Here is a 13080-nt window from a genome sequence, read left to right on the forward strand (position 1 = left end):
AAAGCAGCACAAGTTGTGGTCTGTGTGGTCTTAAGCAGGACAAACTTAGATAAACTAAGTTTCTGTCTGTCTAAGATGCACGAATTGTAGAAGCTGCTGCTCATTTTATAAAGCATGATAGTGTTATAAGCTCCCACAACAAAACCACAATGTACATACATACAAACACACACACACACACACACACACAAAACAAAAAATCATAACAATTAAAAGAACCAAAGACTTAAAACTACTTCAGTCTGTGCATTGATTTTTTTTTAATAAACAAGTTTCACAATTTGAGTTGAATTACTGAAATAAATGAACTTTTCCATGACATTCTAATTTATTGAGATGCACCTGTATATGTTAGCCACTGAGCCATTATTTGGAACCTCAATGAAACAGGTTTAAAAACATGTGAGCGGAAAAATGGGTTGTCATAGTGTACACATAATGTTAATAATTTATTGCAGTGTAAGATTTATGTTAACAGAACTTTGTGAAATCACGATGAACAAAGAGTGACAGCATTTTAGTTGTTATTATGAATGCTCTTATACGAGTTTTCTAGGCAATAATCCATTTAAAATTTTGAACTTTGTTTTCAGCCACCCACACATTGCTAAATTTCAGGAATCATGTAATAAATGCATATTTACAATTTAAGCACGTAACTAAAATACGTATTAATAAAATAAATAACTAAAGAAGGCTGACTATAATCAGGTTGCTTCCATTTAGGGAGAAAAGCCTCCTCTTCACCTTAATTAGAAAGAAAAAGCTCCCCAGGTCAGTGATGTGAGGACAATGTTTGAGCGTAGCCTACATGTAATATCTGAGCGAGAGCAGAGCCAATTTTTAGAAGAATGAGCAACATGATCCTGAAGACTCAGGAGATGAATAATAATTTCTATTTCCTGTAAAGACTGCATAACTTTACCTTACGAGGATGTGCCGTGACAATTATTATTATTATTATTTTTTTAAATGACGCGAATACTCGGGAGGTGAGGTGAACTAATACAGACTCCACAGCTAGCTAAGCAAAAAAATAATAATTTCTGCAATGTTTAAGTTGCAAATTAATGTGTTGGGGAATTTGGATATCAACATGTAACATTTTAATTATATCCTGCTGAAATGAACGAAATGACTTGAAAAAGGATTCCTTCATTTTGCTGAATGAGATTCAAAGATCTGAGTCAGTAAATGATCTGAACTTTCCATCACTATGCGGTTTGACATAGTGAAGGAAATTCCTGTCACGTCAGTAGCCTACCAGAAAACAGGTTTGACAGATGCCATCTTCTGGTGAGACTTCGCAATTCATTCGGCGCACAACTTTCACAGTGCATTTATATGTATGGGTACCTTTCACCGAGGTTCCGGACATCACAAAAAATGTCTGTCCCCTCAAATAGTGCCCTATTTAACCCATCATTTTTACATGCAAAGGAGAAAAGAAATAACGCCTCCAAGTGGTTTTGGTAATGTAACATATTATGTATTATGTGGAAACTAGTGTGATAATCTCAGTGAAATGTGACGGTGTACACTCACAGTGGATTGTTTGCGAAAACGATTTTGACTCTTCATCAGACTAAAAGTAAAAAAATAAAAAAAAGGTTATATGAAGTCTGAAGTTGCAGAAAGGTATTTTATACAATATAATATAATGGTAAATTGTTATTACTTATGTATTTTACAAGTATGAATTTTGAATTTCAATGTTTATTTGACATTTAGCTGGTAACATACATTCATTCATACATTCATTCATGCATGCAGTTTTTAGCCATCCTAAATTGTGGTGCGAAGTTGCAGAATTTACAAACCTCAAAAAGAAAATTAAACCCCCTATATAACAATAATCCATCTGTAACAAAAAGTGCCTCAAATGGCTCCGGGGTTGAATATATATGCCTCCCGTAGCGAAATCCATGCATTCGCTAACTGTCATATGCGGAAGCCGTTCCGGGCTGAAGATGTATGACTTATGCATAGGGCATGAGTTTGTGTGTAAGTACGCTGAGGCGGCGTTAGAATCCATGAGCAGTGTTTTAATTAAATCCACAGCAAACAAATCCAAAACAGCAGACAGTGAATCAGAAACGTGAGGCAGGCAAGAGGTACGTACACAGATAGGCAGTCCAATCCAGGCAACAAAACAGTGGGCAATCCAAAAGGCAGAAAACAGGGTAACCAGGCAAAGATCATACACAAGAAGGCAAATAATGGCAATGGGAATAATGCTAGGTAAGGCAGACAGGCTGGCAATACTTCATGAAGTAACCATGGCTACGGCCATGCTTAAATGTCCACCAAACAGGAAATGACAGGTGAAGCAGAGGTAGTGGCACACAGTCAGTACTCGGGCGAGGGCTCCCTCTGCTGGCGTGCCCATTCTAATTTGTGACTGGTGTTTTGTTTTATTCTCTCCTCTCTACTTGTGTCAGTTAGCGGAAGCTAGAGATTATGGTTTATAAAGGTTTAAATATGGATTTTTTTTTTTGTACAAAAACACATTGATTCACTTCACTTATTCACCCTCCAAAACCATGTGAAGCACTTTTTATTACGGATCAATGCGCTCCATTTGACTTCTTTTGGACTGTTGAACCCACCTGCTGTCAATGTAAATCTAGTGGTGGGCAGAGTGAGGCTTCATGAATCACTGAAAGTCCCTGTGTTCCATTCAGAAGGGCTTATCCCAATGCCCTAATCCCTTCAAATGGTTTACCCTCCAGAGTAAGAGCTTTGAAGGGATGAAGGGTGTAGGGGTAAAAAAAAACAAAAAAAAAAAAACAATTTGGAACATACTTCTGCGTCATCTTAATGAGACTATCAAGGAGGCACCTTCATTGCACATTTTAAATGCTAGTAAACCTCCAATCGTCTTTTACATAAAATATAATGTATATATGTATAAGTTATGTAATATGTATTTGTAATGTGTTTATGTACTGTATTTAAAACATTTGAATGGACTGATAAAGGTAGCTTTAAAGTATTATTGTTGAAGTACAATGTCGTTTTGACCAAAATAATGTATTAACATTAATATAATCTAACTCATATAAATATTACAGTTAGTATAGAAAAATACAATAAATTCAGTTATAGATGAAGTTGAACTCTGTAGCACTAAACTTCCCTATGCAAAGGATAATGGGGATCTGAACTGTCCATCAGTTTTACCATTCGAAATCATGAATTCCGAAGGGTCTTTTGAATTGGCCAGTTTTGAGCATTTAGGTTTGGAACAACCCTTCAATGTGGCGACCAGGATTGTTTTATTATTCTGAAGTGCCCTACGGAGGGCAAGTCCCATTTGGAGTGCAACGAGAGTTGAAACGAATATGCCAAATTGTGTTGAGGCTTCGAATATCGAGTGAGATTTATGCCAAAACCTCACACACACACAAAATGTGTTTTACTCACACCCAACGATTCACAAACAAACTCGGTGTGGTTTGCAAATACAAAACATCACCCGCAAACTAATGCATTTTGTTCTGCAAATAAAAAACGTAGCTATCAAACAAATACAGTACGTTTTACATATACAAAGAAACGTATGTCTTCAATGACAAAAATATCTTACAAGTACAAACTTAAATCTTTCAAGTACAAAACAAAATCCTTCAAATACAAAACAAAATCCTTCAAGTACAAAACAAAATCCTTCAAGTACAAAACAAAATCCTTCAAGTACAAAACAAAATTCTACAAGTACGAAAAACTGTCACGTGACTTTTGGCACAAATTTTCCGCCTTGCTGATCCACACGCAAATGCCTTCAGATCCACACACGTTAGTAAACTGTCATGTAATTCGCACTCCACAACAGCGGGTGGCGCTGTTAGCGACTTGCTTGGCGCCGCCACCGACATGGAAACAGGAGAGAACAAGAAACGCTAGCGTGAGGGACGTTTTGAACACGATGAGCGGCCAACAGGTGAGTTTCCAGTCATTGCTGGTGAAAAATCAGCCTGAAGGGGTTGTTATTCGCTATAACAACCGCCTCGCTATACATGATCCCACTTATTACATTGCTACCTACAAAATAAATAAATAATTTGACAAAATGTATTGATTTTAAAAACGATTGTATTGCTTCCGCTAAAGAAAATAGTCCGTTCCGCGTCCATATCAACGGTCTGTTTATCATGGCAAGGGTGTTTAGACCTCCAAATCAACCCTGGTCTTCTCCTGCTAGTTTCTAATAGAATATAGAGGCTTTATTCCATGTCAAATCAGTCAGAATCCAGGAAAGTGGTTGCAGCAACATCTCAGATGAAGAGTTTTTCTATATTATATTTGGGTCCCAAAACCAAGGCCTGTAAAAATATTCACATTTTTTGTCAGTCCTTGAGATTGTCATTTTTATTGTTTGGGCATTAATATCTTAAAGTGTTATCCATAGCCTCACCGAACTTTGCAGGATGGAAGACAAACATGTTCTTAGTATAACTGAACCAAAGTTTGTACTGCATGTCTATTGAGATTCTACAAGGCCCTAGACTTGGGTAAATGGCTAAACCCCTGATACTGAGGGTATTATAAACTCATTTTCTGCATCCATATCATACCAGCAGGCTGTCAGCATACATGGGTGCGTAACCTGCTTGTTAATAACCCTTAACCCTTGCTAAAAAGAACTATACGTATGAAGTAGGTGCAAAGATTTTATTTGAATTAAAGTATATTCAATCAGTAAGAATAAACTTGGCAATGGGTTTGGCACTGGTCCTTGAGGGAGGTTCAAGGAGGGGTATATATAAATACACACAACTTTTTAATTCTGACTTTTTCTAGAAATAGACTATTTTTCCACAAACTTCTTTATAAATTTTACTAAAAAATGCATCCCATTGACATTAATTTGAACATACATTGACAAAGAAAGTAATGTTATTCAGTCTCAGAATTGATATTGTGTATTTCTGGAGTTTGTTACAAAATGTTATCAAATGTGGTCCGGGTCCTTGATGTAAAAATGTTTGAGAACCACATAAACACTTTACATGTCTTTTCAGGTACCTACCACATTTGGACTGGGAGGACAGTGGCCTGCCTGATGTGACTGTTCCTGAGATGGGCGATGTACTGAGTGATGAACAAATGGTAGCACTAAGGGCAGCCATAAATCCCCTGGGACACTCCCAATCACATGGCTCAGACATCTACCTACTTACTGTGGAGTATTTCCAGCACTTACTAGGCTTACCGTAAAATGTACTCCGCAAAGGACCTGATTCAATGATAATGCAGCACAAATACAAAAAGAACACTTATTTACAGAACAGTGCCCCTGCTAATAACTGGTTTGTAAGATGTTACAGTTACACAAATAAATATTTCTGAATCAGTGAGGTGGTCTAATGTTTGATTTTTCTCTGTTTAATCAAATCAGACCAGCAGACATGCCCCATGTTAGGACTGCCAACGGCAGCAGGAAGAATAGCTTTCCTCAAGCAGTGCTAGCAGCGGACTTTAAGACTCTTAATGTTGTAATGAATGTTCAAACCAAACACATGTAGATTGTATTTTTTTTTTTATTGTAGTGTGAATACAATCTTAAAACATCTGGGGGGTTGGAACAACCAAAAAAAAAAAAAAAAAAACTATGGGGACCTGGTTTTCTCTTTCTTATAGGGCGGTCACACTGCACTTTTCTCTCCATTGACTTCCATTCATACGCATGCGAATGCATCAGACCGGAAACGCAAGCTCATGCAAAAAATTCGGCATTTTGCTTCGTTCCAAAGTTAAAGTTTGGTGAACTCTGACCTGCGAATTCGCATCACATGAAGATGTGGGACCAGTAGAAGATCGTTACGTCACTGCGTGACCTCTCTGTACAGAAATTCAAAAATGAAGCGCTATATAACTTTAGTTGTAGCGCAGCGTCCTATTTTATATAATACAGATTTAAAAGATTATAAAAAAATTAAGTATCTGCATGGTTTGTAGTGTCAACAGGAACAGATGATACATTTGAATGTGGATGTTTTATAATTTTTTATTGCTTAGGGTGTATATATTTATAAAGAGAGAGAGAGATGGGGAGTACAATATAATAAGACGCTTTCGACTCCGTCGCAAAAGACACAGTACAAGCACATATTAATCCATGTTGTGATAATTGAGGAAAGACCGTTTTATTGCTCCCGCCGATATTCGCAGCGGTGTCTGAAATATTTTCGCACGTTTAAAGTCTAGTGTGTCCGCGCCTTTAACCAACTTGTGCAGCTCTGTGAGTGCATCTAAAATGCCTTTTGGGATGAGAACCTGGTTAGAGGCAGCACTAAATAGAACAGCCTCCTGAAAACACACAAATTCAAGGTAATCCAGGTCAAGGGGTTGCTGACAGACAATATGCTGGAGCCGTGTGTGGATTCTCTCTCTAACATTGTTTGTGCAAGCAGTTCCTAGAGAGGGAAAAAGAGGAAAAATGGATGAGGTCAAAAACACTGGTGTAACTGAACATGACCAGTAAAATGACCAAAAACTACACTTTGGTTCATTCTTAATATCTTCATGACCATTAAATTTAAATTAAATTAAAATTTAATTTAATTTAAATTAAATTCATGCATTTAGCAGACACTTTTATCCAAAGCGACTTACAGTGCAATCAGGCTATCAATTATTACATAGCATTAGTGATAGAGACCTCAAATAATGACACATGATTATGATTATGATTAAGAAAATGTAATGATTGATATCATATGGATGCAGAAAATGAGTTTATAATACCCTCAGTATCAGGGGTTTAGCCATTTACCCAAGTCTAGGGCCTTCTAGAATCTCAATAGACATGCAGTACAAACTTTGGTTCAGTTATACTAAGAACATGTTTGTCTTCCATCCTGCAAAGTTCGGTGAAGCTATGAATAACACTTTAAGATATTAATGCCCAAACATAGTTCTCTGATAGTGTTTTTGATGCTATAAAAATGACAATCTCAAGGACTGACAAAAAATGTGAATATTTTTACAGGCCTTGGTTTTGGGACCCAAATATAATATAGAAAAACTCTTCATCTGAGATGTTGCTGCAACCACTTTCCTGGATTCTGACTGATTTGACATGGAATAAAGCCTCTATATTCTATTAGAAACTAGCAGGAGAAGACCAGGGTTGATTTGGAGGTCTAAACACCCTTGCCATGATAAACAGACCGTTGATATGGACGCGGAACGGACTATTTTCTTTAGCGGAAGCAATACAATCGTTTTTAAAATCAATACATTTTGTCAAATTATTTATTTATTTTGTAGGTAGCAATGTAATAAGTGGGATCATGTATAGCGAGGCGGTTGTTATAGCGAATAACAACCCCTTCAGGCTGATTTTACACCAGCAATGACTGGAAACTCACCTGTTGGCCGCTCATCGTGTTCAAAACGTCCCTCACGCTAGCGTTTCTTGTTCTCTCCTGTTTCCATGTCGGTGGCGGCGCCAAGCAAGTCGCTAACAGCGCCACCCGCTGTTGTGGAGTGCGAATTACATGACAGTTTACTAACGTGTGTGGATCTGAAGGCATTTGCGTGTGGATCAGCAAGGCGGAAAATTTGTGCCAAAAGTCACGTGACAGTTTTTCGTACTTGTAGAATTTTGTTTTGTACTTGAAGGATTTTGTTTTGTACTTGAAGGATTTTGTTTTGTATTTGAAGGATTTTGTTTTGTACTTGAAAGATTTAAGTTTGTACTTGTAAGATATTTTTGTCATTGAAGACATACGTTTCTTTGTATATGTAAAACGTACTGTATTTGTTTGATAGCTACGTTTTTTATTTGCAGAACAAAATGCATTAGTTTGCGAGTGATGTTTTGTATTTGCAAACCACACAGAGTTTGTTTGTGAATCGTTGGGTGTGAGTAAAACACATTTTGTGTGTGTGTGAGGTTTTGGCATAAATCTCACTCCATATTCGAAACAATCAGACACCCGTCTCCACTGATACACCTAGAGACTCTGCCACGCCAACCTAAAACACCTCGATTGAACACAACCCCACATGTTTATGTCACTGGAAATATTTGCGTAATGCTGCCCAAATATTTACGCAAAGAAAGAAGCCATGGTTTCCGTAACACAGTAAGTGTTGATGCAGCCATGTCAGGGTGATGCTGTGTGCACTTTATTTGGCCTATGAAAGTAGATGCATTGTGGAAGCTTTAAGATTACTTACAACAGAACAGCAAGGTATTTTATGGACGAATGTTTCGTGAACCTAGGAGAGGAGGTAATTCTGACATTGCTATGAAAATATGGTGCTTCTGAAACAGCTACTGTAAGTATGTTTTGTTATTAGTTTCAGTATTTGCTATTGAATGTTCAAATGTGGAGTTTTGTGACTACCCAGTGGAACATTTCCCTGCTAGTTACTTGAGTTGACTCCTACTTATACTAACCATTTGTGTTTACCTTCTCTCTCAGCGATCTGCCTTCTCCATCCCGTCGCCCCAGTTACTCTCTTGTGTTACCTCTATCAATATCTCCTCTACTCACCATCGCCAAGGTGTGTGCTCACCACCCTCCACTCTGCTCACCATCCACTGTCTCCTCTGGTCACCCCAAACGGCAAGGATTCTCATCCTCCATCCATCTACCTCTCGCCCACTGTCATATTCTGCCGGTCTCAATAAAATCCTGTATACCTCTGAACCACTGCCTCCAGTCCGCCTCTGTTACAATATTATTTTAAAGGGATTTTACTGAATATTAACATCTTTTTGTTTTGCTGCAAAGTGTTAAACTAAAGACATAAAGCCATGACAAGAGACGTTCTGTGGTTGAGATGCGTATCCTACTTTTAAAAAAACTGTTATTGTAATAAGCAACGAAATTCCAGTAGCTTTACTGGCATGGTAAAAAGGCTTAACAAAGCATTGACAGTGCCTTGAACCAGTCGTGTTATAAAATGATGGTTATTGCATATATTATTTGTACAGCAGCAGCATTTTTTATGTTTGTTGACCTGCATTTATTTATTTTTTTTTTTTACTTTATTTATTCTCATGTGAGTTCACTTTTTTTAAGCTACTACTTAAGTGAAGAAAAAAAATAACATATTGAAACAATATTTTTGTTTATCTTGCTTTATTATAAATTCAGATTAAAATGTAAACATTCACACAAACGTGTTATAACATGCCTTAAGCTTTATACTTTGGATGCTCGCCTAGAGGATACAATGAATTCATGAAGCAAGACCACATTATAGTACCAAGTGTCGAAATGCTAAATTAAAAAAAAAAAAAAAAAAAAAAAATTAAAATTCTTTTAAACAAAAGTTTATTTGTACAAATCAAAAATATTAAATACATTTTAATTTTAGAAAAAAAAAAAAAAAAAAAACTTCTTTACTCCCATCAGTACTAAATAGTATTATACTGTTCCTGGAATATCAAATGTGATTAAGTATGACAAGAAATTCAAAGTTTAATAATAAAGTGAAATGTAAAATATACCGGTTAGCAGGTTAACACTTTGCAAAATAATATTTGCAAAATTAGTAGAAAATTAAAGAAGGCAGCATGGTTGCCACTGTTAAACAATATACAACTCAGATCACTTTTTCCAGTGCTGTTCAACACAAACACAGTTTCACACCAGAGATCAGGCTGATCTGTCCTGTTTTTGACAGCAGTGACAACAAACTTCTCATATGGAGGAATCAGCACCTCTTCCTCATTGGGATACTTGGAGTATTTTGTCAGATTAGCACCTTCACACGTGTAGATTTCAAAACAAGATTTATTTCCAAAACCCTGTATTACTGTTCGATCAAGAGAGGAGGATGAAAATGAACTCAAACGAACCTCTTTGCTCTTAACATCAAATTTAACATTTGTACCACGATAAGTTACATAACATCTCTTTTGTGTTTTCTTCAGAATCTGTATCGCTTCTGTTAACAGAAAGTGAAGTGAATACCACGTGAATGTTCCCTCTCTGTATTTCTGTTTGTCAGTGCGAGTGGCACTAGTGAAATTACTATATACTCTAGAGTCTTTGTTAGTGTAAACATGAATAGCGACTGAATGAATCTGCTGCAAGTTATCCTCTGCTTTCTTTGCATTCTCTTCACCTTCTTGCCAAGTCTTATTAAATTCAGCCGATCCAGATCTTTCCTTCTCTAGAAATTTCTCCACCAGATTCTCCATTTCCATAGTACAGCCATCATACTGGTCATCAACAGAATTCGGTGCCATATCCAGTGGAAATATCTGTCCTTCAACAGCTGCTCTGTGATCCTGCAGCAACAGTTATCATAATGATCAATCATCAGTATTCATGTCTGTAATATTCATACTAGAACACAATCTTACCTGTCCTAGAGCAGCTAAAATGAGAAGAGCTTCAATGATCAGCAGCATCTTGATTGAGTCAAATCCCTAGATTTAGTGAAGCACAGATTCTGAAAGTCAAACAAAACAGGGTTTAACAAATGCTATATCTATATACCGTAAATTGAAAGAGATGTTTACATAGACTTAATTTAAACAAACACAGCAAAAAATAAAAAATAAATAAATACTGTTTTCTCTTGTAGTCAGATTGTAAGTCTATATATATATATATATATATATATATATATATATTTCAGGTGCTCAGAAGCAACGGCGAAAGGAGAAGATCAGAAAAATCAGTTACTCAGATTTAGACGACTCTTCAAACCAGGAGATTTGGAAAGTGGCTTTTATATATTGCAGATCATCCGTGTCCATGTGTTCTGTGTGGGTCTGTGAGTGAGATAAATGCTGCATCACAGTACATTGTTCATCCAGATGGCTCTGTGTAGGATTCAGTTGGAACAACATTTGAACAGGTATTTCAACAAAATCGTCTTTGTTGGCAAAATTTCCTTCTGCAACAAAAACTGTTCCGGCAAATTCTTAACATCAGTCAGGAGAACGTTTAGCAAATTTGATGTTTTCCAGTTTCGACTTAAGGACATGTAAACTGAAACTGTAATGCAAATTAAGTTAATAAAACTTGCCTAGCAAATAGATTGTAGCACAATTGTAAACCCTTGTGAAATAGCATTTATTTTAACATTTTCTTTTGAATCCGTATCGCTTCGGTTTAAAAAAAAAAAAAAGGGGGGGAGAGAAATAAAATAAAAATTCCATCAGTACATACATTTTTTTATGTTGGTTGAAATCACTATGGACTTTAGGGCTTAATGTAAATACAAAAAAACAAAAAAGAAAAAACAACCCTGACGTCACTTCTTTTGAGGTCCATACACCATTTATTCATTGTGTTACATGGGAATGGTTGACTATCACAAAAGATGGGTTTGACTTGTCTGAAAAAACATTTCACCTGAATTTGAGTTGCTCTGATGAAAGCTCTAGGACAAGTCTGAACAAGTACTTTTTGTGTTTTCTAGACCATTTATTCCATACATTTCAAACACTGAAGTGCTCTTTTTACTTTTGGTGGTGCTATAGTGTTTGAGTGAGTGACAACACATTTGGTCAGATTATTTTTCTGTGCCAGTCCTATAACAGAGCAAAATATATATATATATATATATATATATATATATATATATATATATATATATATATATATATATATATATATATATATATATATATATATATATATATATATATATATATATATATATATATATATATATATATATATGTCTCACAATTTGTGTATCTAAACTAGAAAACCCCAAACAGCACTCCCCTTCAAACTATTTAGACCAGTTATCTCCAATGAAAATGGGACTGATGTACTCAATTTTATTAAACACTAAACAATACACTGATTGGCAATCAGAGCAGACAGATGTTTCCCGTAGGTAAACGAACAATTCTACAATAAATCACAGTAAAAAAAAAAAAAAAAAATGAGTTCCAGGATATATATATATAAAAAAAAATCTAACAAGGCCTAGACTACAGTGAATAAAGTCAGATATATAGGTACTGTTCACATACACATTCCAACACTGCAAGAAACACTTCAAACCAAATTGGCCATGCGTACATTAACAGCATTTCACACTTCACAAAATAGACACTGTCCCTAAAGGAAATATTGCACAATGCCCATAGGCCAAAGGTTGAAATGACGATTGCCAAACAGACAACAACAACAACAACAACAAAAAAACCCAGACAACACCTAAATTAACAAGCTACCACTAGCCGGACCCCCTCCTAGGCCCACCTAGGTCATCAAAGAACAGTGGTAGCAGATCCTCAATACACGCACATGAAGAAATACAAAGTAAAACAAGATGATTAATCTCAGGAAAAACAGTGGCTAGTGACCGACGAAGGCAATCCTCCTATAAATCACAAACAAATTTTGTGATCACATTGTAACATTTTAAAACATTAAGTCTAAGAAAGGATTAGAGAAAAAAAAAATATTATATTATATTAATATATATATATATATATATATATATATATATATATATATATATATATATATATATATATATATATATATATTTTTTTTTTTTTTTTTTTTTTTTTTTTTTTTGACACCAGCCTAAATGAGCAAAAGCTATACACCCCGTAACAGTAAAGTTAAACGGCGTGACTGCTGGTACCTTTTACTGGTTACCATACACGCATACACCAAGCCAAACTACAAGCAAACAAACAAACAAGCCGCGTTAAGCGGTTCTCAATAAGTTCAATATTAAATCGACATAACCTTCCAAGAAAACTCACATTCTCCTGTTTACACAGATGATACACCAAAAGGCTCACTCTTCAACTCACACCGCATTAATGTTTTTCTGTTCATGTCTCACGACACATTTAAAGGGACGTGTCACTTACGCCACCTGATCCAAAATGATTAGTGCCAATGAGCAGGCCTTAAAGGTACACTTCCCGCCTCAACCACCCTACCCGCTAGTGGTTCCCAAACCTGTCCCGGAGTACCCCAACACACTGCACGTTTTCTTTGTCTCCCTAATTAAACACATCTGATTCAACTGATCAGCTCATTATCACATGGGCTAATGAGCTGATGAGTTGAATCAGATGTGTGTAGTGAATGTTACAGACATAATTCACCATTGTTAAGTGTAGTT

The 13080-nt window shown here is 36.1% G+C and overlaps 1 protein-coding gene across 2 annotated transcripts; it reads right to left on the bottom strand.

Annotated features, from left to right (window-relative positions):
- Positions 1-9111: 9111 nt before the first annotated feature.
- Positions 9112-12825, bottom strand: LOC113041765 (ecto-ADP-ribosyltransferase 5-like). Of its 2 annotated transcripts, XM_026200402.1 has the most exons (3): positions 12713-12825; positions 10334-10422; positions 9115-10258 (listed from the first exon to the last, which is right to left on the bottom strand). In XM_026200402.1, the coding sequence occupies exons 2-3, from the start codon at positions 10379-10381 to the stop codon at positions 9476-9478; spliced, it is 831 nt and encodes a 276-aa protein (XP_026056187.1). In that variant the 5' UTR covers positions 10382-10422; positions 12713-12825; the 3' UTR covers positions 9115-9475. The 2 variants fall into 2 exon arrangements, with proteins under 2 accessions (XP_026056191.1, XP_026056187.1); XM_026200406.1 differs by lacking the exon at positions 12713-12825 and having other exon boundaries at positions 9112-10258; positions 10334-10381.
- Positions 12826-13080: the final 255 nt, after the last annotated feature.

The sequence above is a fragment of the Carassius auratus genome, chromosome 3, assembly GCF_003368295.1.
Source record: "Carassius auratus strain Wakin chromosome 3, ASM336829v1, whole genome shotgun sequence".
Classification (NCBI taxonomy): domain Eukaryota; kingdom Metazoa; phylum Chordata; class Actinopteri; order Cypriniformes; family Cyprinidae; genus Carassius; species Carassius auratus.